The 24,472-nt window shown below is 58.0% G+C and overlaps 2 protein-coding genes across 5 annotated transcripts in view; one reads left to right on the top strand and one right to left on the bottom strand.

Annotated features, from left to right (window-relative positions):
• Positions 1–8,943, top strand: part of PISD (phosphatidylserine decarboxylase) — a 38,146-nt gene extending 29,203 nt beyond the window's left edge. The window contains exons 1-8 of one of the 4 annotated variants that reach the window (XM_073222240.1): positions 45–2,358; positions 2,654–3,060; positions 4,380–4,545; positions 5,791–6,027; positions 6,210–6,348; positions 6,532–6,678; positions 6,931–7,091; positions 7,630–8,943. In XM_073222240.1, the coding sequence (XP_073078341.1) occupies positions 2,350–2,358; positions 2,654–3,060; positions 4,380–4,545; positions 5,791–6,027; positions 6,210–6,348; positions 6,532–6,678; positions 6,931–7,091; positions 7,630–7,854 (1,491 nt within the window). In that variant the 5' untranslated portion in view covers positions 45–2,349 and the 3' untranslated portion in view covers positions 7,855–8,943. Of the gene's footprint in view, positions 1–44; positions 2,359–2,653; positions 3,061–4,379; positions 4,546–5,790; positions 6,028–6,209; positions 6,349–6,531; positions 6,679–6,930; positions 7,092–7,629 lie in introns of those variants that run through there. The other 3 variants (XM_073222241.1, XM_017642771.3, XM_017642770.3) reach the window with 3 other exon arrangements.
• Positions 8,889–24,472, bottom strand: part of SFI1 (SFI1 centrin binding protein) — a 65,609-nt gene continuing 50,025 nt past the window's right edge. Inside the window, 16 exon segments of the mRNA XM_073222223.1 lie at positions 8,889–9,102; positions 9,182–9,293; positions 9,739–10,070; positions 11,296–11,527; positions 11,656–11,760; positions 12,509–12,771; positions 12,842–13,018; positions 13,110–13,184; positions 13,734–13,808; positions 14,214–14,374; positions 16,238–16,334; positions 17,472–17,610; positions 18,563–18,639; positions 19,654–19,729; positions 20,488–20,666; positions 20,904–20,985. Coding sequence (XP_073078324.1) covers positions 8,998–9,102; positions 9,182–9,293; positions 9,739–10,070; positions 11,296–11,527; positions 11,656–11,760; positions 12,509–12,771; positions 12,842–13,018; positions 13,110–13,184; positions 13,734–13,808; positions 14,214–14,374; positions 16,238–16,334; positions 17,472–17,610; positions 18,563–18,639; positions 19,654–19,729; positions 20,488–20,666; positions 20,904–20,985 — 2,287 coding nt within the window. The 3' untranslated portion in view covers positions 8,889–8,997.

Here is a 24,472-nt window from a genome sequence, read left to right as displayed (position 1 = left end):
TCCCACCACGTGGTCCTGTGGGCCGCTGCTTCCTACTCACAGGGTGGCCTCTGCCCCTGGGGTCTGGGCTCTTTCAACACTGCTCCCCACCCCGTGCTTCCATCTTCCCGGTGGTGGCAAACTTCTGTCCCCCCAGAGTGTGGGTCTGGAAAGGGAGGTGAGGCTCTGAGAGCCAGGGGATGGGGCTACACCACGCTCTTGGGTGAAGTGAGGCATGAGGTTTGGAGCCGAGCTGTTCGGGCCATACTTGCAGTCATGACTCGGGCCTCTAGGGGATGAGGGAGGTATGGCCTTTCCCATTTTCCAGATGAGGAAACTGAGGCCGAAGGAGACTGATGACTTTCCCAGCTTGGTGGGGCGGGGGGCAGCCAGGATTGTAGTGACCAGATTGTCCCTGTCCCCCACCAAAGCCAGTCTTGAGTTTTCACGTTGCGTGTGGCAGATCTTTAGACCGTGTGGTGACTTTGATGTCTGACTGGTCGCAGCCCAGAACTTGCCTCCACAGAGTGTCCTTGAGATTCTTGGTAGAGAGGGAAGGTGTCTGTACTCCCCTGCTTCCGGGTGCCCTCCTGTGCGCGTACCTCATCCAGGCCTGCGCCCCCTCTCCCACCGCAGTGGTGCTCGGGGCCAGAGAGGGAGAAAGCCCTGGCCTGAGCTCCAGGGGCTGTGGCCGTGCAGTCGGCAGGCGGGGCTCCGAGATGAGGAGGCCGGGAACCCTGCTGGCCAAGGAAGGGGTCCTGCCCTCCAGGGACCCTCTGCCCTACATCCTGCAGCTCTGAGCTGGACCGCGGGCCCAGCCAGTTCCCTGGGGAGAACTGAATTCACGTCTGCTCTCTGGGGACCCTGGGGCCCTAGGTGGAGCCTGGCAGCCTGGTCTCAGGGTCCTGATTCAGCAGAGGAGGTGGGGCAGCCTGGAGACACTGAGGGGCGAGGACCTCCTGCCAGAGGCTCCTGGAGGCTTTCTGGGCGGTCCCCCTTGAGCTGTGGGAGGAGGATTGAGGGGCTGCGCTGCCCTGGGGGGGCTGTCTGGCCTGGCCAGGCCCCTGGTTTGCAGGCCCCTTGGGGGGAGGATGAAGTTCAAAGGCACACATACAAATCTGCTCTGAGGCCCTGAGGTTTGGGGCCGTCTGGGCCCCTGACCGCACCTTTCTGGTGGTGTGCTGCGGCCAGTCACTGTCACACATGGTAGGACAGTGCGGAAAACCGGCAGGGGCTCCTCCCCTCCACAGAGCCTCATTGACCCCCACCGTGAACCTCGGCTGCGTGCTCAGTCCCAGCATTCCAGGGTTTTTAGAGACGGGAAAGAACCTGGGAGCCAGGGGCCAGGCCCAACCCCAACTGCCTGCCACCCCTCCTGGCCTGTTTTCCCTGGGGAGCTGGCAGGAGGCCAGTGTGGGGCCCATGGTCTGACCGGCCAGGGAAAGGCGGGGTGGGGTGCTCAGTGCGTCGCTGATATGGTTGAGGCAATCCGACTGTCCTGGACCGGAAAAGTACACAGGAGGCTTAGCAGGGCCTGGGGCAGGAGCAGGGGTGCCCGTGAGGCCCCGGGCCTGGCAGGAGAAGGCTAGAGGCTTGTGCATACATCTGCTGCTGGGTGAGGCCTGGTGGGGGGCCACCTCCCATCCGTGAGCTGTGCTGCCACTTGGCCCGGAAAGTGTCCTGGGGAGTGGCTGGAGGGGTCAGGACCCACCATTTCCTCAGTCGGGAGCAGATGTCTGTGCTTGTGGTCAGCCTTGGCCCAGCTCCCCCAGGCCACTGCACACCCAGGGATTCATCGACTCCCCAGGGAGCAGCCAGGGCTGCGTTCTTCCCTCTGTGGCTTGAGGTGGGTTCGCCGGGGTGTCAGGCGTTCCCCCTTGCGTGGTGGAGTCTTGTCTGGGTTGGGGCCTGATACTCTGTCACAGTGCGTTGGCCGTGCCGGGGTCCTCGGCTGCGTTGCTCCTCTGCCTTAGGAGCAGTTCTTGGGACCTGCCTTTCTTTGCTGAAGGTGGCAGCAGATACCTATGTCCTCTGCAGCCTGCAGTTGGGTTTGGAGGCCAGGCCGTGGTGCATCCTCCCCCCAGGGCCCTGATAAGGCCTGAGCTGAGACAGCAACAACTGTGGCATGTTTGTGCTCTGTCCCTGTTATCTGTGCGGGTGGCCTGAAGGGCTTTGTGGAGGCCGGGTGTGTCCTGATAGCCAGGCAAGCCGCTGCCCGCTGGCCCCTGGGTTGCTCCGAAGCAAAGATGGCCGGGGAACAGCCTCTCATCTCCACGCCTGTTTCCATTTCCTGAGGTCACCCCAGTGCTCATCTTCTGAGGAGGCCTTTGGGGGTGTTAGTGCCAGAACTGGGAGGCCTAAGGCTGGAGAATGGAGCAGGTCAGACGCCCAGGGTCCCACACACTGCCTTTCTCACCTTCCCGCCCCCTCGTTCCTCAGATGCTGCTTTGTTACCTCAATGGAAAGTGGGTCAGGTCCTGGCAAGGGAGGGGCTGCTTGAGCCACAGACGGGAGGAGCGCCAGGCTCAGATTCCCTCTGGTGCTCCAGAGGCGTCTGGTCCCCTCCGTGCCAGTGTGGGCAGGTGGCCAGGCCTGGGGACAGAGAGGGCTGAGAGCAGGGGCTTGTGCCGCAGGCCCAGACAGGTGTGTGACTGGTGCCTGTCTTTGCAAATAGCCCCGACCCTCTGACCTGTACCCTGGGAGCTACCGGGACGCAACCAAGCCCGGAAGTGGTCCCCCAGCCCCCGGGCAGCCTGGCAGAGGCCGAGCCTGCAGAGCGGTGACGGCCCAGGAGCCCCTCCGGCAGGGGAGGGAGGAAGGAGGAGAAACAAAGGCGAGCGGGCCTGGCGCCGCCCACCATGTGTCAGTCAGAGGCGCGGCGAGGACCGGAGCTCCGAGCGACGAAATGGTGAGATGCTGCCCGCAGCGTCCTAACCCCTCTGTGCCTCGCCACGACCTCCGGAAGGTCAGAGTTCACGTCCAGCGGCCCCGCGGTGGAGGTGGCGGCAGGGGTCCAGGGGATCAGCCCCCGCCGCTGGAGGGGCCCGGCCCCAGGGGCCTGAGTCGGAGAGCCCGCTTCAGGTACTGGGGGGGAGGGGGGCAAGCGGGCCAGGGGCCTGGTGGTGGGCCTGTCGCTCCCAGGCCCCTTCGCCCAGCCCCACCCACTCAGGGAGGGGGTGCAGCTCCCCAGGACTGGTCCTTCTTCCGCGGGAGGGGAGCCCCTGGGGCGCAGTGATTTGTCCAGCTTTTCTTGGCCCCCTCGCACCTTCTTGGCCTTTTAAAACAGTGCGGGGGATGGGAGACAATGAGGGCAGGGAGCTCAGGAGCTGTGGTGTTGGTGCAGGGCCCAGCCATGAGCGCGGTTCTCCATTTTTTCTGCTTTTAGTATGGGTTGAGATGCCGCTTTGTCCCTTGGTTTGTTCCACAGCTGAGGGCGGAGGACAGAGCTTCTCTGAGTGCAGACGGGGGCCTTATAACCCGGTTGAATGCAGGCTTTTTGCAGATATGGAAACTGAGGCCTGGGGACATTCTCAGACTGGGTGGTAATGTGGTCTCCTTATGACTGCGCTGGGGCCTCAGCATTTTCTAGGGCCTTGGCATGCGGCAAAGGGAGGTGGGCCTCACTGTTGTGCCCCAGGAAGCCACAGTTCTGGTGGGAAGGCTTAAGAGACCCCTGCGAGCCCAGGCCTGTCACCTTTGCTGAAGCAAGGGGCTTTGCTCAGGTGTGTGGCCCCAGCAGCCCTGGGAGGTGGCCTGAGGGTTCAGGGGGTTCCTACGCTAACTTGGATTATTGGTTTTGGAGAACCTGACTGGCGGTAGAAAGACCACGCTGACGGAGCAGGAGCTGCTGGGGGTGGGCGGTGCATGCGGGCATGTGTATGTTTGTGCGTTTTCCTTTTTAGCTTTGTCAGGCCCAGTCCTTTAATTTATTAGATGAGGAACCAAGGCCCAGAGCCCTGAGGGAACGGGGGACGGGGCGGTAGTAACAGCTGCCCTTCTGCTGTCAGTTCTCCCCAGGAGGGTGCGGGCTGCCAGCAGGGTCTGCATCTGCCCCCCGGGGCTTTGCCCAGAGCCAGGGCCCCTCCCACCTTCAGAACCCCCTCTGCCAGAGAGGTGCCAGGAGTTGGGCCTCACCCGCTGCCCCCAGTTCCCACCAGTCTTTGGAAGAGGGGCAGGCGGGGAGACAGGGAAGTGAGTGTGCCGACCACACGCAGCCACGCCCGACTGGGTCAGAGTGGGGCTGGGGCGAGGGGCACGGCCAAGGCTGCGAACTTCGCAGAGAGGTGGGCTTGCTGCGGGCGGGTGGGCAGGACGGCACTGCTCGGGGCGCGGTGGGGCTCCCTGGGGACCGCGACCCTGGGCTCTGACGCTGGCCGTGCGGGGGGACATGTGCCCCGCAGGTTGCACTTCCCCCAGCTGGCCCTGAGGCGGAGACTGGGGCAGTTGAGCTGCATGTCCAGACCCGCCCTGAGACTACGCTCCTGGCCCCTGACGGTGCTCTACTACCTCCTGCCCTTCGGCGCCCTCAGACCGCTCAGCCGGGTGGGATGGAGGCCTGTGAGCAGGGTGAGTCCACGGCAGGCCTGGGGCTGGGGCCCGGACGCGGAGGCGGGGGTCATCGGATGAGAGGAGAGGGCTGTGGGGGCTGAGCCCTCGGAGGGTCGCGCCGAGAGGCCAGGCTGGTCGGTGCCACGTGGGCTCCCTGCCCGCTGTGCTCCCCTTGCCTGCATTCATGCCATTTGGGGCTCTGCTTCTGGAAGGAGCCCACACTGGACATTCAGGAAATGGTGTATGACTGATTTTTCCTGCATTCCGGCAGGAGAGAACTTATAAGTGCTTTTGAGAGGAATCCAGAATAATTCCTGGCAGCCAGAGGGTGGTCCAGGCAGGCTGGGGCTTCTCTGGGCCCCTCAGGATGAAGATGCCTTAGTAGACCTAGGGGCCCCGGGCCAGGCTGCGCCCTCCCCCTGGAGGGCAGGCTCCCTCGCCCCGGGCTCTCTGGGCAGGCTGACCCCAAGGAGGGAACTGTTCCGGGCGCTGGACATTAGAGCACAGTGGCCCTGGGCTGCTGCATGGAACCACCAGCTCGGTACTTCCTCGTACAGGTGTTTAAAGTCGGAATGAAATTACTTCTGCCCCTTGGGGACTTGGTGTCTAGGTTGTGCTCAGACAAGCAGCAGCTGCCGATTAGAGGCAGGTCCCACTATGGCAGTGGCTCCTGAGGTTTAAGAGGCTGCCCCTTCCAGGTCGCCTGGCCCTGAGAGTGTGCAAGAGGCCCCAGGGGGCTGGTTCCCCTCTGCCTCCTGGGAGGGCAGGCGCAGACAGCTCTGCGGACGGGGCGCCCAGGAGTGCTGGCCTGGAGGACCCCTACGGCGCGTGATGCGCAAGTCCTGGCACTCCTGTGGGGAGTTCTCCCTGCTTCCTGTAGGACACGGAGGTGCATTTTGGGCTGAACACTTCCCTGGGGGGCATGTGCGTGCCGCCTTCTGCCCCAGCCTCTCTCTCAGGGTATCAGACCCATTTACCACCCCACTCCACTCCCTTCAAGAGGCGAGCCTGCCGACTAGTCTCCTCTGCGACTGGGGTGGTCGCTTTCTTTCTCTGCATAAAATAACTGAAACACTCAAGTTGTGAGTCACTGTGTCATGGCCTCGGCCGGGACTCAGTTTGTGAGAGTCCCTGGCAAGCTCAGTCTGGTTCCTAGTGAGAAACAGCCACATCATATGGCCATCGTGGGTGCCCACAGTGGGGGTCAGTGACTGGGGTGCGGGTGCACAGCATGACAACACTGTGCCTGCCCGTGGCCTGCAGGTGGCCCTGTATAAGTCGGTGCCGACACGCCTGCTGTCACGGGCCTGGGGCCGCCTGAACCAGGTGGAGCTGCCGCACTGGCTGCGCAGGCCTGTCTACAGCCTGTACATCTGGACCTTCGGGGTGAACATGAAGGAGGCGGCCGTGGAGGACCTGCACCACTACCGCAACCTCAGCGAGTTCTTCCGGCGCAAGCTGAAGCCGCAGGCCCGGCCTGTCTGTGGCTTGCACAGCGTGGTGAGGCCCCACCCCGCCTGGCACTGCGCCCTTCAGAGATGCAGTTCTTGCCTCTGCCTTTGGGGACTGGTCCCAGCACCAACCTGGGTGGCCCGGTGGGTGCTCCTCCCGGGCCAGGCCCCCAGGGAGGAGGTGGCCCCGCCTGTCCGCCTTCAGAAACAAGCATCTCCTGGCCCTTCCAGATCAGTCCGTCAGATGGGAAGATCCTCAACTTTGGGCAGGTGAAGAACTGCGAGGTGGAGCAAGTGAAGGGGCTGACCTACTCGCTGGAGTCCTTCCTGGGCCCGCGCGCCGCCCTGGAGGACCTGCCCTTCCCACCAGGTGGGTCCTCGCCCGGGCACAGCGTGGCTGCGCTGGATGGGAGCAGACGGGAGTGGGTTGGCCAGAGGGCCTGGAACCGCAGCCTGGAGCCCGGGGGCTTCCCTGGAGCCCGTGTCCGCCACAGGCTCTGCTGAGGGCGTCAGGTGTTGTCTGAGAGCTGGGCTGTCTTGTCTGCCCCCATAGCTGCCCCCTGCGGCTCCTTCAGGAACCAGTTGGTCACCCGGGAAGGGAATGAGCTCTACCACTGCGTCATCTACCTGGCCCCCGGGGACTACCACTGCTTCCACTCCCCCACTGACTGGACTGTTGCCCACCGGCGCCACTTTCCAGGTAGGCCAGGGCCCACATGTGGGTGGGAACTACCTCCCTGGGCCTCAGACAGGCCTCCTTGGCTTCTTGGTGTCAGGCTGCAGATTCGGGCTGCTGAGCCTGGGAGCCGACTTCTTGTCCTTCTGGGAGTGGGCAGTGGGGTGCAGCCTGGGGTCCAAGCACCTCTGCACTAGGAGTGACATGGGGGTGACACAGGCTCTGTGAAGCTGGTCCTCTGCTGGGTGGGCAGTGGCAGTGTCCCTGGCCCCACAGGCTCCCTGATGTCTGTGAACCCTGGTGTGGCCCGCTGGATCAAAGAGCTCTTCTGCCACAACGAGCGGGTCGTCCTGACCGGGGACTGGAAACATGGCTTCTTCTCACTGACGGCCGTGGGGGCCACCAATGTGGGCTCCATCCGCATCTACTTTGACCGGGTAAGCAAAGTCCAGGTCCTGCTGACACCCAAGTTCTGGGCCACTTGGGTCACCTGCCCCATCTCCTGTGCAGGCAGATCTGTTGGGACCATAAGTCCAGGCCTGCCTGGCTCTGCTTGCAGCTGCCCCAGGAAGGGCCTGGGCCCTGAGCTCCTGTGCTGCATGGCCCTCGCCCTCTCCCCACCCCCCATGCCCCGTCCGGAGGGGGAACTGACTGCCCTTTGCTTCTGCCTAGAACCGAAGGGGACTCTTGAGCTTGGGCAGGGCATGCTGACTGGGGGCCGAGGGGCAGGGCCTTTCTTGGTGTTGGGTTGACTGCCCCTTGCCTGCTGGGTCCTGGGGAAGAGAGGTCTGACTCCTCCGTGCCCTTCAGGGGCCCAGTTCACAGCTGGGGTCGAGGACTGTGCCCAGTTAGACCCAGCCCATGGGCTGAGTCATTGTCCCCACCTCCCTTCCTGCACTGGGTCAAGACAGACAGCAGAGGCGTGTTCAAGGTCCAGGGAGCAGGACTTGATACCCACTGCCCCCTGGCCCCCAGGACCTGCACACAAACAGCCCACGGTACAGTAAGGGTTCCTACAATGACTTCAGCTTCGTGACGCACGCCAATAAGGAGGGTGTCCCCATGCGCAAGGGTGAGCACCTGGGCGAGTTCAACTTGGGCTCTACCATCGTGCTCATCTTCGAGGCCCCCAAGGACTTCAACTTCAAGCTGAAAGCAGGACAGAAGATCCGATTTGGGGAAGCCCTGGGCTCCCTCTAGAGCCTACTTCCTGGCTGCAGCTGCTGAGGGATCATTTCTACAGAAATGGGAGGGACTTTTTGAGGGGAACCTCCACAGCTGTCCAAGGGAGGGGGGACTGTCTCAGGGCTGTGGGGTCAGACCAGGCAGGACCTGGGTGGCCTCTGTCCTTGCTGACCCAGAGATGCAGACAAGGTCAGAGGTCCTGTCATGCCCTCGACCTACCTCATCCCCTCTTAAGAAAGTACAGGCCAGGATGAGCTCAAATTCCCTTTTGGAGATTTTAAACCTGTTGATAAACTGGAGGCCCTGCATCTCCTGGCTGTCAGTTGGTCTTGATTTCTGTTCTAAAACAAGTGGTTATGCCTCCCTGCTGCTCCTCCATCACTGTTTGGCCAACTCCCCGTCTCCCCTGCACAGGGTGAGGTGCCTCCCGGCACTGACTGGGCCCATGCTGTCCCCTGAGCGGGCTGCACAGCCTTTAATGCAGCCGCTTTCTATTCCCAAATACACCCCATCCTGCTTGTTGAGAAAAGCTGTCTTTCCTCTTTGCACTTGTGCCTGATGGCATCACCCTGGCTCTGCCCACATCTTCTGAGGCTGGTATCTAAGGGTGTGGCGCTTCGCAGGCCCCAAGGAATGACCTCTCAGAGCTGGCGAGTCCTCTTCCAGGAAGTGAGACCAGTTCCTGAGCCCAGGTGGATGGTATTCGGGAGTGGGGCCGGCAGATCGTGGGGCCCCGCTGGTGCCAGGGGCAGTCTTCGGTCCCCTCCCTGATTGCGAACTATATAAAATAAGGGAATGTTGCTGCTATTGATCCAAGGACTTGTGTTGGAGGCAGAAGAGCCTTGGTGTGTTGAGGCGGGTGGGTGGGTCATTGCCTAGAAAACTTCTCCCCTGGCAACAGGTACATAGTCAGTGGGGAGACACTGATGGCGGGGACAGGGCCAGGTTTCATATTTCCTGGGGATGCTGTGAATTTCTCCTGCAGGAGAAGCCATTGAACTTTTTCAACTGTATCAGTAGCACAGTATTTTGTATGAAAAGTGGAAGACTTCTGAACAGTAATTCATTTAATTGCAACATTTTGAAATAAAACAATAAAACTCAGTGCAGCCTTGCATTCCATTCTAAAGGTGGCTGGGGCCTCACGGCGGTGTGGCTCTAGCACAGAGCCTGCCGCAGGGCCTGGATGCGGGCAACGCAGGCGCTGGTGGGCTGGCGCTGGGCCTGGAGCTTGGACTCCAGCTGCCGGATCTGCAGTTCCACCTGGGGCCGGTGGGGGGGGGGGCAGAGCTGAGAGGAAGCACAGCCCCAGGGGGGCGGGGGTGGGGGGTGTGCCCCTCACCTCCTGCAGCTCCTCCTGCACCCGCTGCGCCGCTTCCTGGTCCTCAAGCCCGGGCTCCTCCTGACTCAGCTCCAGCCACCTGCGCAGGCTGCGCGCTTGCCGCTGGCAGGACCTGAGGGGGCGAGGCACAGGCTACCCACCTGGCCGCGCCTTGGCCTCCGGGAGAAGCACATCAGCTACTTCTGATGTGAGTGGAGGGAGGAGGGTCATCCCTGTCCCTTGCCCAGCAGACGGTCTGGACTCCAGTCTGTCCCTCTCCCCACTGACCTCTAGGCTGTGTGCCGAGGGCCCCTGGCCTGCACGTGGGGGAATGCAGGCTCTGGGCCAGACCACAGGCGGCGGGACCCTGGGTCACAGTCACCACCGTTGGGTAGACCCCAGTCCTGGTTTTCACATGACCCAGTCGGGCTTAGTTTCGCTCAGCCTTGTTCGCCGCCCCACAGTGAGGACAGCCTGGGCCCTCCCAGCAGGACGGCAGCCGTGTGGCCGCTCCCCCCCGCCCCCTCCCCCGGGGCCCTTGGCAGCCGGCCCTGGGGAGAGCTGCGTGCCGGGCTTACCGGAGGTTCTGCTGTGTGGTCCGGTGATCCTGCAGTTGCTGCCGGATGCCCTCAAGCTCAGCCTCCAGGTCAGAGTGGCCCAGGGCAACAGAAGGAGCTTGCGCTGGCCCCCCTTCCCTGCAGGGCCCAGGCTGAATGGGGGGATCCCAGGCGCCAGCAGAGGCCCCAGTGCCCACGGGCCTCAGGGGTGTGTCTGCAGCATCGGAGCCAGAGCTGGGCTCAGGCCTGGTGCCTGTGAAGTCCCCAGGGAGGAGCAGGTGGGAGTCGGGGACACTGGCCAGGGGTAGAGGGGCCTGGGGCCTAAGCCCAGGGGTGGTCAGCCATGCTGACAGCTGTAAAGAAAGGATGGACACAGAGAAGGGCTGGAGAGGGGCCACTGAGGCCACCCACTGCGGGTGGGCAGGAAGGGACCAGGCTAGGCCCCAGGAGCCGGGCTGCCCCCACCTCCTGCAGCCGGCTCCCCAGAGCCCGGCCCCATGCCTTCCCTCAGGACCCGACACCGAGAAGGACAGTCTCACAAGCAACCTAAGGGACACCCCACACCTCTGCTGTCCAGTCCCACCCCTTCCCCAGAGCCTGGCTCGGCACCATCCTGAGTAGCTTTCCAAGCCTACTGACCTTTCACACCTGCCTCTGTGTACTTGCACTTCAGTGAGGAAAGTGGTCAGTGGCTATTGTCCTTGTCCAACGGCACACCTACACCCTTCTCCAGTCCCTCCTGGTGATAACGGGCAGTGGGCCTTGTCCTGCCACCAGCCCCACCCCACTCCCTGCTCAGGTCACAGCTCTTCAGGCACCAGCGTCTTGGTGGCCCACCCCTGCTGACACTCCTTCCTCGTACCCGCCTGCCCACACTCCTTGTGGATGTCACATGTCCCAGGAGCCCTGGCCCCTTCCCCAGGTGACCCCATTAGTTCCCAGGGGTTTGCCTACAACCTTGCTACAGATCCTCAGTTTTTATCTCCAGCCCCGACCTCTTCCCTGAAGGCCAGACTCACTCCTGTGGCTTCACCTCATACCTGAAAGGCTTAAGGCAAGCTCTTCATGCTTCACCCCGTTTTCCCTTTAGGAAAAGAGCCCGTAATTCCCTGAGTTACTCAGGCCAGAAGCCCTGGAGCTGTGCTGGAGCCTCCTTTCCTCCTACCAACCCCCTCAGAGGAGTCCTGCCTGCCTGGCCTCCCGCAACGGCCCCTGCCCACATCTGTAGCCACCACCCAAGTCCCAGCCACCAACCCCTTCCACCTGACCGTCAGATCACTGCAGCCAACCATCCTGCACAATTTCCTATTCTTAAAACCCCAACTTTCACCAGGGCATGCACGACCCTCTGACCTGCTCTCTTCATCCGTGTCCCCACCCCTAGGGTATAAGCTTCACGAGCAGGGGCCTTGGCGGGCTTTTCACTGCTGGGTCCCTCGGACAGTGGCACCCACACTTGGTGAGTGAAACTGTGCCTTCCCTGCGTCTTCCACAGCCAGGAGTGCTCCAGACACACTGAGTACGACTGGCTACAGCACCGAGGCCCAAAGAATGCCCCAGGCCACCAGGAGGACCTACCCCGGCAGGTGCTTCTGCCCCATGCAGCATGAAGGAGGCGGGAGGCAGCAGCTCTGGGCCTGGGTGCACTGGTGGGGGCAGCTTCGGGCCAGGGGACCTCGGCAGGGCCTCGGGAGGGGGCAGGGCGCTGCCCGGGGCCAGTGCTGCCCACGCCTTTGCCAGCACAGGCCTCGTCAGGGAGGGCCCTGCCAGCTGGGCCGGACCCAGGTTGTGCTCCCACGGCACCTCAGACCTGAGCAGAGGGAAGGCAGGAGAGGGTCAGCACTCCCAGGGAACAGGAAAGGGACACCCACCCTAAGGCCCCACCCAGATCTCAGGCCCCAAGTGAAAGTACTTTTGGGGGCCCAGGACATGACCTACCCCTGGCCCCCAAGGGTGCTATACCCCTTGGGCCTCTGGCTCCGCATGGGCTCCAGCAGGAAGTCCGGGCGTCGTGGCTGCTTCCTTGCCAAGCGGGCGACATTACTGGGAAGAAACAGGCTGTTCTTCCAGGCTGCCCAGGGCTGCCAGGCGCCTGAGACCCCTGCGGGGTGGGGCTCATGCAGTCCGACCCCTCCAACCTTACGGGGAGACTGAGGGCGGGAGAGGGAAGGCTCTTGCCAAAGGTCAGCAGGTGAGCTGGGTGGGCTTTGGTCACATGGAACTTGTAGTGATTCCAATGGCCTGAGCCTGATGCCGTGGGGCTGCCTCGCCCACGTCGTTTCATTTGACCTCTGCAGCAACCCCCAGGTGACACAGTTGCTCATCCCACCTCAGGGGGACGCAGGGCCAGGCCCCTGTCAGGGTCAGGCACGGAGGGAGGCGGAGCAGGACTGAGGCCCAGGCTGGCGCCTCTCCCCAGGCTCGGGCAGCACCGGTCACTCAGAGCCAGCGGTGAGGGATGAGGCAGGGGCCAGCTCACAAAAAGTAAGGTTTCTGGGAGGGAGCCCCCTTCCTGGCTGTACGAGACGCTGGGAGACTGGCAGGTGTGGGGCGGGCAGCAGGCTGCCCCACAGCTGTTCCCTTTAACCACACATTCTCCCCTGCTTCCAGAAGGGACAAAGGCTGTGGTCCCTTCGTTGAGGGCCCCACAGTGGGAGCGTCAGGGTCCTACTGGAGAGAGGGGTCTGAGTGGCACAGCCATGACTCTTGGGGCCCAGTGTTCTCCCTCTTGTACAGTCCAAGCTTCGCCCCGGGTGGAAACAAGGAGGAAGAAGAGCTGTGGGCTACTCACAGCTCTAGGAGTTGGGGGTCCCCGGCAGCCAGGGCCAGGCTGCCCGGAGCTCCCTGAGGCCCGCGAGGAGCTCGCAGCCTCTTGGTCTCCAGGGCGGCATCTCCAGCCCCAGCGGCGGCATGGTTGGGAAGGGGGCCTTCGAATGTCACTCTCTTGCCAGGCGTGGTGTACGCGCGGGGCTGGGGCTCTCTGCCTGGGCCCAGCACCTTCTGTTTCCAGAGCATGGCACAGCGATGCACTGCACGGTGGAGACTGTGGACTGCCTGCAACCAGCCCCTGGTCAGGCCACGCCGCGTCCTGCTGCCCCACAAGAAAACGGGACCCCGGGCCCACCTGCACCTGCTGCTGGGCGTGCAGCTCCCGCCGGAAGGCCTTCATGCCGGCTGAGAATCGCAGCAGGCGTGCGACGCCCTCCTGGAGGAGCCGCCGGCGGAAAGCCCGCACTGCCCTCTCCAGCCGCGCCTTCTTTCTCCTCCTCTCCAGCACAAAGCCCAGCCACGCAGCCCACACCTCCAGGGAGAGGAGGAGGTGAGGCCCAGCTCTCCCGCAAGGGCTGTGCCCCCAACCCGCCCTGCCCGGGAGAGGCCGAAGCCCCCGTTACCTTGGCCTGGAGGGAGAAGGACCAGAACCAAAGGGCCCGCACCGTGGCCTGCTGCTCCTGCCTCCTGTTCACCAGCTGTGGGCCAGGAAGACAGGGTTACCAGAAACACTGCCCTCAGGAAGACCTCCTTGACCACACTCTTTAGCTGGGCGCTCCCCTCTCTATACCAGGAAGGGCCCAGCTCTGCCCCCAGGTGGTGGATCCGGGAAGGATCCTTTGGGAAGAACAAACGCGAAGAGCTCTGAGGGAAAGGCACAGGTGAGGGCCACTTGCTGGGCTTGGCGGAGAGAAGCCAGGAAGGCCCCACATTGCAACCCGGAGAGCTGCAGGGAAGCTAGCACGTGAGGTTTGCTAGCACGACACAGCCCCACGGGGCATTTTATCAAGGCCTTGGTGGAGACTTAAAATGCATTTCATACTACTTTTTGGATCTAACCCTGATGTATGTCTTAATGTGACACTGCAGAAACAGGGCCCTGAAGTGACTTGGCCTTACACAGGTCACACGTGGAAGCAGGCAGTGCCAGGAAGTGACAGTCCCGGAGGAGAGCCTGGGATGAGGCTGAACTAACAGTGTGGGCCCAGGTTGCAGCGGAAAGCGGGGGGCTTCTCAACAGCTCTTACCTGTTGTCTCCACTGGCGGAAGCAGGACCGGCCGAGTGTCTGGGCCAGGAGATGGGTGCCCTGCCTCTGCAGGAGCTGGGGCGAGAGCGTGTGCACAGGGGCTGTGAGCCGAATGCGGTCAGGGCCCCAAACCCAGACCACCGGGGGCAGCTGTGGTGTGAGGGGCTGTAGGCTGAAGGGAACAAACCCCTCCAGGACAGCAGGAGGCCCGGATGAAGCCAAGGGCCTCCTGCACCATACAGGGGGGTCCAGATGACTCCGTGTGTCCCTCAGCTCCGACAAACCATAGAGCCAGGTTTCTCTGCTGAGCCACCTTCCACCTGGGGGAGGCCCATCCCTAGGCTGGCTCGCCCCAGCCTCTCCACACCCATCCCAGGTGCTAGGAGTTCAGCGAAGGCCCTCTTCCTCCCACAGAGGAGGGCCCCGGGCTGGGACGGCCCCACAGCAGTGGTGACCTTGGGGGCATGCCCCCTGCCTCACCCTCTTCCTGACACAGCTCAGATGGTGCGCCTTCCACGCGGTCACGATCCGCAGCAGCAGCCGCTGGTGGTAATGCTGGGCCGCCCTCTCCAGCTGGACTGTCTCCTGGGTGGCTCTCTGGCCGCAGACCCGCCAGTGCCGAAACCAGGTCCTGAGGCAGCCTAAAGCAGACCCAAGTCCATTTGCCCTTTGGTAGGACTTTTACAGGCAGCTATCAGTGGCGAAGGTTCAGAGTGGAGAATGTTGTGGGGATGGGGTTGGGGTGTCAGTCCACACTTGGCAAAACCACCACCTGTGGACGGCGGCCACTCTGTGTGGACACCTCTGGCCACCTTTGGCGACTGTGGGCACCAGAACTAGGTCTGCTGCGTACTGTGTGCCCCCACAGCCCGCCAGAGCCACACGCTTGTCTGCGATGACAAAAGGGGTGTGTGCTGGGGCCCCTGAAGACATGCCTGGCACATGAATGAGAAGACCCTCGGTCTGAGGAAGCAGGAGGCAGTGGCCCCATTTTGCCAGGAAGGAAACAGGCTCAGAGAAGTCAAGCAGCCCAAGCTAGGCCCGGGGAGGAGGCAGCGTCTGCAGGGCCAGGCCCTCTGATGCCCCAGGCTCCACGGGCAGGCAGAGGCCCACCCTGAGCTTTTGTTTGTGTCCAGAGTCTTGAGGGAACATGCACTTTCTTTTGAGTTTTCCCTTTTCTTAGGTCCTGAGGCCAAAGTGGGGTGTCCTCCAGGACATGCTGGGGGCAGGGGCGGCAGACCCAGGCCTGGAGGCCGAGCACTAGTGCAGATGCTGGCCCTCCCTGGGCACTGCATCAAGCAGGGATGTCAGACTCCCTGCATCCTCATGGCAATCCCAAGAGGTAGGCACTACCACCCCCATTTTACAGACGGAGAGACTGAGGCCCGGAGAGGCCATGCCCGGACGTTGTAAGCCTGTTTGAAGTGTCTTATGACCCATCGCCCTGAGTCCGCCTGACTGCCTCCGGAACCCAGCCCACCCACAGACCGCCAGGGCGTGCCTGAGACTCGGAGGCCTTAGAGGAGCCAAGAAGTGGGCCCGTGGGCACTGCCTGCACGCGTGCTGTGTGCTGAGAACCGGTGTCTAGTCACACCGTCTCCCAAGCCCTTTGTACCTTCCACAAAGGGCACCACAATCCCAGGGCCTGCCCTGGGCTGCAGCTTCTCCAGGAGGGAAGCCAGGCCCTGGCACGGCAGGCTGAGCTGCCCAGTGGCAGGCCTTGGAAGGAGCTTCTTACACCCCCCCACCGCGACCACCACATCTCCTCCATCCCAGCTTCATTTCTTTATTTGTCTCTGGATCTCGAGCCCTGATATTTCCTTTTTTTTCCCCAAATTTCCCACATTTGGGGAAATCGCAGGGGTCAGCACATCTGGACCAGCCTCACCCTGGGAAAACCACCCTCATGATCATGGCATCTCCGCTACCACGTTAAGTATTCATTTTAACACAGGCTGGTTGGCCACTGGTTGGAAGCAGGCGGCTATAAATATTAGATTGAACAGCTATCCCCAGAATTCACATCTAACCCAGAACCTCAGAACTGATGTTATTTGGTAAGAGGGTCAGTGCAATGTAATTAACTGATGTCACACTGGAGGAGGTGGGCCCCTAATCCAATATGACTGGTGTCCTTCTAAAGAGACACAGACACACACAGGGAAAATGGCCAAGGGACGATGAGGCCAGGCTGCACGGACGTGTCTACAAGCCAAGGGATGTCGAGGACTGCTGGGGCCCCCAGCATGGCAGAGACAAGGCGGGGGTTCACCACTGGAGCCTTTTAGGGGAGCAGGGCCCTGCCAACACTGTGCCTTGGGACTCGGCCTCCAGAACTCTAAGGAGCAACCTTTGTTGTTTCAAACCTCCTAGGCGGTGGTGCTTCGTTACCTCAGCAATAGGAAACTAACGCACAAGAAGACAACACAAAGACTGAGATAAGGGTAAAGCGAACGGCCCTCTGTCCTTCCCAACCCTCTCCTCTGCTTCCAAGACCCACTTACCCCTGTCCAGCACCCTCCGGGCCTCCCTGACGGCACAGTCCTCCTGCTGTCGGCAGTATATCTGCACTGACACCACCTCCTGCCACTGGACCAGGACCTGACGTCGGACAAGAACAGAGTGATCACTGTGCACCCTGACTTCTGGGGGCACCCCAGCTCTGCCCGCAGCTCCTCACAAATGAGGCCAAGGGGGTGGTCATAACGGCACTCACACTTGTTCCAGGAAGGGCCCACATCCACCAAGACCACAGGAACGGGACAGAGCCCCCGGGTCCCCAGAGGAAGCCCAGTTTTCAGGCGATGGAACATTTCTACCGGGAGACGTTAAACTTCATACCACACCAAAAAGAAGTCGTTATGTGCTCTTTCATTCTATTATTACTTGTTAAATGGATGCTGTGCACTGAATGCACCCTCTTAAATGTGAGACACGTGTGAAATCACAGCAACACAACACTACAGGAAGCCGAGCAGCCACGAACTCCCTAAGCAGAGTCCTCCTAACCCTCCTTCCAGGGCAGGGGGCACACACGCTGGCCTCGGAGCTTCCCTGAGCACGGGCAGGGCTTTAACCCTGTGCAGTCGTCCTCATCCCAGGGAGGCTGCAGCGGCGGGAGGACCAGCTCCCAGCCTTCCCACAGGAGGCCTGCAGCTGCTCAGGGCTCCTGGCAAACTGCTTTCTTCTGAGACATCCCCAAGGCCAGCGGCCACCTCTCGTTTCAGTCTGTTTGGATCCCTTCTCTCTCATGACACATTTCGCACAGCCATGTCCTGTAACCTCCTTCTCCCTCCCCAGCAGGTGGCATCAGGCCACCTCCCGCTGACAATGACACGTGACCGCACATTCCTGGATGCTCTGTGCTTTCCAGAAAGCCTCTGTGGCCATGAAACCTAAGAGGCCGGCGGGCAGGAGTGAGCAGCCTCTCACGACACATGAGGAGACGGGGGCGTGGTGGCTACGTGGTTTGTTCTAGTGGAAAATTCCACATGTGTATAAAATATGGGTTCTGATAAGAACTAGTTTGTTCCCTATGCACAGTGGTTTTGTTTTAATGGTTATTGTTTCATAGTTCAGTAAAATAAATAAACCCCAACTGCTCACATGGCATGCCGGAGGAGAGTGAGTTCCCCCATTTTCTAGGTTCCCCGTTCAGCTCACATCTCTGGTGCCAGCCCCTCTGAGGAACACAATCCTAAACCCTCCCAGGTGACCGGCTGCCTCCCCATGCGTCACCTTGGAAATCACGGTCCTTCTGTAGTGAGCGCCTGCTTGATGGGTCTTCTTTGCTTCATCCACACGGACCCTGGTGTTCTCTCTCCAGAGGTGGAACACAGCCCTGCAGGTGCACAGGCCAGAGAGAGCAGAGTGACGGCTGTGTGGGGACAGTGCTGTTTCTGTGCACTGCTCCTGGTGTTGCAGCCCACTTCCGAATCAAGGACCCCCTGGGCCTAAGAATATGTTCCCCCGACAGGCCTGTCTACGTTGACGTAGATGCTCAACATGCGGTTCCTGAGCACCTGCTCTGAGCCAGGCACTGGGGACACAAGACCGAATCCCACACCCTTGCGTATTCACATGCCATGGGAAATGCAGAGCTGCAACCAGGCAATGACAATGCGGGCGGTTCGTGCGGAGAGGAGAGGTTCAGAGAGAGAGGGAAGCTGGAGGAGCACTTCATGGGCTTCTGAAGGGGCGGGAGAGCGTTTATGGGGTCCACAGGCCCACTGCCCGCAGGCAGCCTGGAATCGTGTTTGCTAAACAAATACTGAGGAAGGAAAAGAAAGAGCAGAACGAAGGAGGCCTGCGGGAAGGAGTGAGTTGAGAGCTCGACCCAGCAGGAACTGGAGGAAGGGCTCCCAGGAGGGCTGGAGCTGGGGCAGCAAAAGCGACCACCAAGGACACGAGACGCAGACAGTCCTGAGGCTCCGACGACTCTGGAGAGTCAGCAAAAGCCAAGCGGGAGGGACTGACTGAGGACGGAGGGCACCGGGGTCCACTGAGGCAGGAGAGGGGATAAAGTGTTGCCTCTGAACCTGAACCCTGCAGGTCTGATGTGGGGAGGGGGGAAGTGCTCAGAGGAACAAGGCAAGTGGGGTCTCTCAGAGACACCCAGGAGAAAACTGCTTCCCAGAGGCCGGCTCGGCACACAGCAGGGGTCCAGGCGAGCGACTAGGGAGCTTGTTGTGGGAGAGGCAACACCACGCTCCGAGCAGCCCAGCAGCCCGCCTGCCCTCCGCCTGGCCTGGGCCCGGACTCCCCAGCCTGCCCGGGCCTGGAGCCTGTTCCCTGGCTCAGGCTGGGCCCCGGGATGCTGGGAGACTCACCGCAGCAGCCGCCTCCTGTGCCGACTCTCCCTGGCTGCCGCCTCTTGGAGGATGCTCAGTCCCTGGCTCCGGTAAGTCTGCAGGAGAGCAGGGGGACCAGAGGCTGCCCAGGGCCCACACCTGTCCCTGCTCCCAGGCAGGCCTACAGGTGTGTACTCCGCAGGGCCTGTGATGCCTGCAGCCTCCCTCCAGGGGGTGGGGTAGGCCAAGAGCCCCAGGTCCCAAGGCCAGGTCTCCCAGACAGTGGGAGAGAACTGCCTCACTAGGCCCTCCCCTGACAAGTCAGACCACCGGACTCTGGGAGGAGGCCCCTGTGATGGTCAGGCTGCACCCTGGCACTTATTTTTACCCTGCCAAGCAAGGATGAAGAACTTAGCCCTGTGGCTGTAAGACCTCCTGTCCAGGGCACTTGCTCTGTTTGAGGCTTGTGGAACTACTGTTTTGGGAGTGGCAGGAATAAGGAATGGAAACAGAGCCTCCAGATTCCCCCACCCCGAGGCAGGATGGGATCGGAGGAAGCGCTCCCACCCCCCAGCTCAGCAGCGCCCTGTGCAGCAAGGTGTGCTGGCTATGCGGGTCTGCTCTCCTCAGCTTCTGCCGCTCGGCACCCCGCAGGGCCAGGCCCTGGGGACAGAGAGAGCCGGCTACCAGGGGCCAGGGTGGGACTCAGCTTTGCCACCACTTTACACCTGGTGTGGGTGAGCTTGGCTGGGGTACTCTGCCCCCAACCCCAGCTTCCTCATCTCTAAATAGGCACCTCTTAGGGGGCTTGTGAGGGTCAGGGTAAATGCTCAGACCAACACTGCCTTAAACATTTTTGACCTTGAGTAGAATGCTTAAGTGGTTAGACTAGGAATTTTAGATTCAGTGAGCTCAGATGAGAACAGCCAAGGACCTGAAGGAACACAGATTTCTGAGCCATCACCTCATGAAACCAGGTTAACACTTCTCTGCTGCCCGGCCACTTCCCTACAGAGGCAGGAGGCCTCCCGATCCGGGGGAGGAGCCCATCTGTCGGCTCTGAGTCACACTGACACACGGCTGCACCTGTCTACAAGCCACACGCAGGTGGCTCTGGGCCAAAGCCTTACCTCCCTCCACCTGTTCCAGGCCTGATGCAGGAGCCGCGCCGAGTGGAACTCTGCAGCCAGCTGCCCACCCATCCTCCTGCGGGGAGATAGTCACAGTCAGCGCTGCAGCTGGACCGGCGAGGGCCCTCTCATCGGGCACCTCTGCATAGTCCCGGCTCCTGCCTAGCGGTTCTTCAATTTGTGGGGGAGTCAAGACGCTCTCTGAAGAACTGCTGAAGAATTTGGGTTCTGCCCCCAGAAAAGTATACATATAATCCAATTTTTACAGACGAATTCACAGGGCTTCAAGTAGCACTGCAGCGTGTTCCTGTGCAGGCAGCTGAGGAGGAGGTTAAACGTGGCCAGAGTTGGAGAGGTGGGGAGATCCTCAGGGCACAAACGATACAGAAAGGCACCAAAGCAGGACAACGCTGCAGTGGACACGTGGGCCTGCGCTGCCCCCTCTAATGATGAGGTGTGATAAGAACCACCACAATCTGTCCCCTGGCCACAGTGCTGGTCCTGAGGGGTCAGCTACCCCCAAACACGCCCATCAGCCTGCTCCCTGGCCACAGTCTCTGAATGGGCCCCGCCAGTGAGCGGGATGCAGCAGTGGGCAGGACCTCAGAGCCGTGGCACTTTGTCCCTCATCTAGTTCCTGCGGCGGGAGCTCCAGGAGATTCCCCAGGCGCCTCTCTACTGCCCTGGTTTTGCTTAGACTGTTTCAGGTTGAACTTCCATAACTTAAAACCAGACCCTCTGGATGATCACTCTTGAGCTGAGGGCACCGCTCCTGCGGTCCACGCTGCCTGCCTGCCTGCGACGGGAGGGGCCCCTGAGGGGAGCGGCACTCACTCTGCTCTGAGCCCCCGGGCACGCTCCCTCCAGATGCAGAAGGCCTTCCTGAGCTGCCCGAGGCGGTGGTGGGCACAGGCTGCTGCTTGCCGCTGCCGCTCTTGACAACATGCTGCTGCCCGCTGGTGCCACGTGAACCAGGCTCTTTGCAGAAGCTGCCGCTCGGCATGGAGGATGGCCTGGGGCAGGGTGGCAGGGAGAGAACAGAACGGGTCAGGTAGGAGGACTACAGGCCATGCATAATGGCCAAGGAAAAAGAAACAGATGTTCAGGAGCTGCCTTGGCCCAGAGCCATGTGTAAACTCCACCGACAGGAAACAGATGCCCCGGATGCCGCCCAACTCGTGAATCCTGATCACAGGCAAGGAAAACAAGTCCTGCCTGTCCCAGGCGCCTCCTCTGGGACAGCCACTTACCATTCTCTCTGCCAAGCGGTCTTCCTGATGCTGAAACATCTTCTGCCACCAAATAGCAAATACTCTCTTCTCTAACATCTCCCTAAAAAAATCCCAAAGAATAGCAGGGAAGCACTTAAAACAACTACAGAAGAACCAGAACTCTCAGATAATTGGGCTTTCCTCTTAGAACAAGCCTAGATGCGGGAAGGGAAGGAAAGCAGACAACAGCCAAACCCCACAAGCAACCCGCTGCTCTTCAGGTTATTTCTGGCATTGGTCAAGCACACATACAGTACGAGAGAGACCGGACTTTGAGACTCTGGTTCTTCATCAATTCCACCTTGAATTACCAACAGAGCTCAATGATGGTTAGTGAAAGCCTTTCCGGTCCATGCTAGCCACGTGGACTGGAACCCTTGGGGGAAATAGTTAAAAATAGATGTCATACTCTGAGCCTGACCAAGATCTGAGGTGGGTCTTGGAAACAGTATTTAAAATAAGTGTTCCAGGTGAGGCAGACAGGGAGACAGGTTTGGGAACCATTACTTTATCATGGCTGCCTAGGTCTACCTGCTTACCTTAACATCAAAGCCTGCAAAAGCAGAGCTGGGACAACTGCTCTCCAGCTCCAAGGAGCTGTGCATGGGCAAAGCCATGCGACAGAATATATGGGGCAACTATTTTCAGAATCTGGATAATAAGCAATGCAGACCACGATCCTTGAGAGACGGGCAACAAGCAAGGTGAGCCCCTTGGCCACCCAGGCTTTCTGTCTGGGGAACTCCCTGGATACTGGGAGAAAGGGAGGGGGTCCAGGCAGAGTAGGACCATCTCACCAAGCTGAGGCACAGACTAGAGTTCACCACAAGCAAAGGTCTGTGTGGACACATGTGGCCGTCCTGAGCCTGGGCAGGTAGAGGCCTCACCCCATCCCACAGGCAGGCTCACAGACACCTTGCACACCCCACAAGGGGAATGCCTGGAATTCTGTGAGGCTGCCCAGGTCTTCAGATAAGGCTGCCCAGGCAGCCTCTGTGAGGCCTGGCAGAGCGAGGCAGCTGCAGGGCTAAGAGCTGAACGGAAGTACCAGAGGTCGGACGGCACTGGCAGACAGAGTTCTGGCCCAGTCAGACCTTGCCGAAAACCTCAGAACTCAGAAAGGCTAGGCAGTAGGAGTAAGAGCCATGCCCTAACACTGAAGAAAAGAATCCAAGACAGCCCACACAGACAGAGAATCAAACCACACTTGATAGGATCGACAAGAACCACCGGAACAAATAGGAACCAGGGCCTGCCAAAAAAATGCAACACCCTTTAGAGAAAAAAAAGCTTCAAACAGAAATAATACTCAACTATTAGAATCAGCAAACACTTAAAAACAGCTATTACAAATAAGCTTGAGTACATAAATGAAAAGATGAACAAAATTAGTTACCAGATAGGGAATCTTGACAGAGAAATAGAAACTACAAAAAAAAAAAAAAAAGATGTGTGTATGCCAATGTGCACAGCAATATTATTCACAATAGCCAAAAGGTGGAAATAAACCAAGTGTTTATCAACATATAGATAGTTAAACTGTGGTATATTCATACAAAGGAATATTAAAAGTAAACTTTGAGAAAACAAATATTACCAAAAATAAAGAGGTTCATTTCAAAATGGTAAAAGTGGCAATTCTTGAGGAAAACAACAATCCTAACCTAACAATCAAATAACAGAGCTTCCAAATAAAACTGACAGTATTACTAAGAGAAAAAGAGAAATTCATAATTGAAGTTGGAGATTTTTAACATTCTTCTCTAGTGCGGAAGAAGACAAAGAATCTGTAAGGATACAGAAAATCTGAAGATGACTATCAGCCAACTTGGTCTACCCGACGTTTATGGAGCACTACACCCAAAAACTGTACTAAACATTCTTTCAAAGTGAACATGGATGGTTCCCCAAAATAGACCGCATATCATGGATCATAAAATGTGTCAGTACATTTCAAAAACTAAAGTTATACAAAGTATATGCTCTCTAGCTACAATGGAATTATTTTAGCAATTAAAAATGATACTGTACCAAGAAAATTCCTAAGTATTTGCACATTAAACACATTGCTAAATAAACCACAGGTCAAGGAAGAGATCACAAGGGAATTAACATACTTTTAATTAAATGATCATAAAAGTATAACATCAGAATTTTGTGGGATGAAGCAAAATCAGAAGAAAACCTCATAGCTTAAAATGCTACACCAGAACAGAAAGATTTAAAATCAATAATCTTAACAAAAAAAATGATCTGTGCTTCTACCTTAAAAAGGTAAGGGAAGGCAAATTAAATCCAAAATAAGTAGAAAGAAGAATAAAATAAAAAGCTAAAATCAATTAAAGAAAAATAATAAAGTTAGCAAAGCAAAAGTTGGTTTTCAGATAGACTAAATTCCTAACAAGACTGATCAAGAAAAAAAGAGTAAAAACTCTTATTACCAAAATCAGCAATGAAAAAGGTAGTGTAGTTATCTTTTTATTGTCTTTTTAATGTCAATGGAATTATATTAGCAATTAAAAACAATAATATTATACCAAGAAAATTCCTAAATATTTGGACATTAAACACATTTCACAAATGAAAATTAAACATTAAAAGAAAAATAAGGAACTTTTATGAACAGCTTTAAGCCAAAATATTTGACACCTTGCAGAGAATGAAAAATTCCTTGAAAAACAGCTTAACAAAACTGACCTGAAAACAAACTCTTAGCTCTTGGTAGCTCTACATAAACGTTACACCTGTAACCAGAAGATTTCCCGTAAGGAAAACTCTAGGCCCCGATAATTTCACTATCAAATTCCATTAAAAAGTTAAAGAATAATACCAATCTTCCAAAGTCTTTCAGAAAATAAAAACAAAACATTATAACTACAAAGCAGTATCTCTCATGAAAGTACCTGTACAAATTTTTTTAACCATTACCAGTTCAAAATCAATAATATATAAAAAGGATAATACATCATGACTTACTGTTTACTTCAGGAATACAAGGTTGATTTAAAATTTATAAATCAGGAAAACCATATAATCATCTCAATAAATGCAGAAAAAACATTAGGCAGAATTTAATCCCCATTCATAATAAAAACTCAATGAACTAAGAGTAGAAAGGAACAGTCTTAATCTAATAAAGGGCATCTATGCAACTAACACACTCAATGGTGAAATACTGACTGCTTTTGTTGTTCCCCTAAGATTAAGAAAAAGCAAGCATGTACCCTCTCATCACTTCTATTCAGTACTTTATTGGAAACCCTAGCCAATGCAATGAGGACAAAAAGAAAGGATAAACTAAGTTGTCTTTATTTGTATATGACATTACTATTTATGCAGAAAACCCTAGCAACTTTAAAAAAAGGAAGAAAAGATGGGTGGGTGGACTAAAACTAGCAAGTGAATTTAGAAAGGTCATAGAACACAAGGTGTTCTATTGGGATAATTGGAAAAGTAATTTTTTAAAAATATTTGATATATATATATATTTTTATTAAGGTATCTTTGATATACACTCTTATGAAGGTTTCACAAGAAAAACAATGTGG

Source organism: Manis javanica, chromosome 15 (assembly GCF_040802235.1).
Source record: "Manis javanica isolate MJ-LG chromosome 15, MJ_LKY, whole genome shotgun sequence".
Lineage (NCBI taxonomy): Eukaryota > Metazoa > Chordata > Mammalia > Pholidota > Manidae > Manis > Manis javanica.
Note: the sequence above shows the minus strand (reverse complement) of the source record. Positions and strands in the feature narration are given on the sequence as shown.